At 51.6% G+C, this 2,008-nt stretch overlaps 1 protein-coding gene across 1 annotated transcript; it reads right to left on the reverse strand.

Annotated features, from left to right (window-relative positions):
* Positions 1-25: 25 nt before the first annotated feature.
* LOC113617223 (folate receptor alpha) lies at positions 26-1,106 on the reverse strand (the record flags this gene model as incomplete). The annotated part of the gene is made up of 2 exons (XM_027100477.1): positions 26-161; positions 918-1,106. Coding segments are annotated over 2 exons (325 nt in total), but the record flags the coding sequence as incomplete, so codon positions are not given.
* Between the last annotated feature and the right edge of the window lie 902 nt (positions 1,107-2,008).

Consider the following 2,008-nt stretch of genomic DNA (forward strand, 5'->3'; position numbering starts at 1 on the left):
CCCCCGCCCCCGCCCAGTCCCTCACCTGAGGTCCAGTTCCAGCCCTTGTGCCAGTTGGTCTTGCAGGTGTAGGAGGTGCGGCAGTCTTCCCACCAGATCTGACAGTCCTCTTTGCAGAGGGGCACGTTCAGGAACCGTTCTTTGCGCCAGCTCTGGTTCACCTGGGGGGAGCGGGGAGAGGGAGGGCTCCAGTCAGCCAGGGATCTCAGCTGTTAGAGCCTTGATGGGGTCCAGGGCTGGGGGAGGGGGCGGTGCCTCTACTGTTACCAAACTCCGGTTCCGCTGTTCTCTGCTCAAAAGCCCATAATCGAGAGGCGAGAGGCCAGTGTCAGTAGAAAGGAAAGTTGCTTTAATCAGAAAAGCCGGCAATCTGGGGAAAAGGTGAACTCATGTCCCGAGACCAACTCCGAAGATTCTGCTCAGCCATGACAGTTTTTAAAGGGAAAAAGGGGAAAGAATCTCAGTGAATCATCAAGGCAGGAGGTTGGATTCTGCATCATTCTCCATTGTGTGCAGACTGGCTGACTCTCTCTTCAGATATTATCTTGCCCAAGTGATCTGCCTGCAGGATTGCTAAGGGAGCTGTTGGAGGTAGAGAGCTAGTCATTTTTTAACTACTTAATTCTTCATTCTTACTTCTTTTAATCTAGGAAAAGAACCAACAGGTTAGGCAAGGCATAGTGTCTATTCAGGAGAGCATATGTCAGGAGTTAGGTTAAATTGCCTGGTGATCTCATTCCTATAATTAGGCTCCTTTAAGGTTAGAGGGGAACAGAAATGGGCAAACAGGAAAGGGGCAAGAGAGCTGCGTTCACTACCACCCTCAGTCCAGAGTTCCTGGACCACGCCCTCCCTGCAAGTGGCTGGTGGGCCCTGCCCTCTGCTGAGGTTCATGTCTGTGGGGATGGTGCCCATACCTCCTGGATCCAGGGCCCCAGGTTAGGCGAGCACTCGTAGAGGCAGGTGTCCTGAATGAAGTGGTGCTTGCAGGCGGGCTTCATCTTGCCACAGTGGTCCCAGTTGAATCTGTACAGGTAGGAAATATCCTTATGGGCTTCTTGGCTGGTGTTGACGGAGCAGCAGGCATTCTTTTTCCAGGGACTGCACTGGGAGGGGAAGACACGGGACTAAGTCCTTGACCCACCATGGCCATCTCCTCCAGATTCTGGTTCCTCTGCCTCGGGTAGGTCACCCAGAGGAACCGTCGCTGGGGAGGCTGCCTCTAAGCCTGGCCTTGAGGAGCCCTCATTGTGGGGTAGAGGCAATAATAATACTGACTTTTAACTCTCACACCCAGCATAACCAGAATATTCACATGCGTAGCCTCTCCCCTTTTAGTCCTTGATTCCCCAACACAGTCTTCAGGGAAACACTTGCTACTGGGGGGCCTTCTTTGGGGGAGAAGGCTTTCCAAGGCTGTGGAGTCCCAGGAGGGAGCCTCACCCAGAGATGCAGTCATCACAACATTCATTAATTCAAGTCTTTATTGAGCTCCTACTTATTCTAACCCAGGCATTTTTCTAGAAACTGGGAACACAAGGAAAACTTATCACTGGATAATTGCTTTGGGAAAAAACAAAGCGGGAGAGGAATGGGAAATTGTTTTCTACAAGGGTAAGATTAAGCCTCTTTCAGAAGGTGAGAAAGACCTGGAGGTAAGGAAGCAAGTTAAATAAACTGCAACCCCAGAATAGTTCTAATTACAGAGATACTCAGTACATTCTTATTGAATGAATGAAAACCCATGGCCTAGAATTTAGTATAAAAGCACAATATTAAGATGTGCACTTTAAAAAATATATAGGCTGAAGGGGCTTCCCTGGTGGCACAGTGGTTGAGAGTCCGCCTGCCGATGCAGGGGACACGGGTTCGTGCCCCGGTCCGGGAAGATCCCACGTGCCGCGGAGCGGATGGGCCCGTGAGCCATGGCCGCTGAGCCTGCGCGTCCGGAGCCTGTGCTCCGCAACGGGAGAGGCCACAACAGTGAGAGGCCCGCGTACAGCAAAAA

This window comes from Aethalodelphis obliquidens, unplaced genomic scaffold, assembly GCF_003676395.1.
Source record: "Aethalodelphis obliquidens isolate GAN/ISIS:26980383/991018 unplaced genomic scaffold, ASM367639v1 scaffold3201, whole genome shotgun sequence".
In the NCBI taxonomy this organism is placed as follows: domain Eukaryota; kingdom Metazoa; phylum Chordata; class Mammalia; order Artiodactyla; family Delphinidae; genus Aethalodelphis; species Aethalodelphis obliquidens.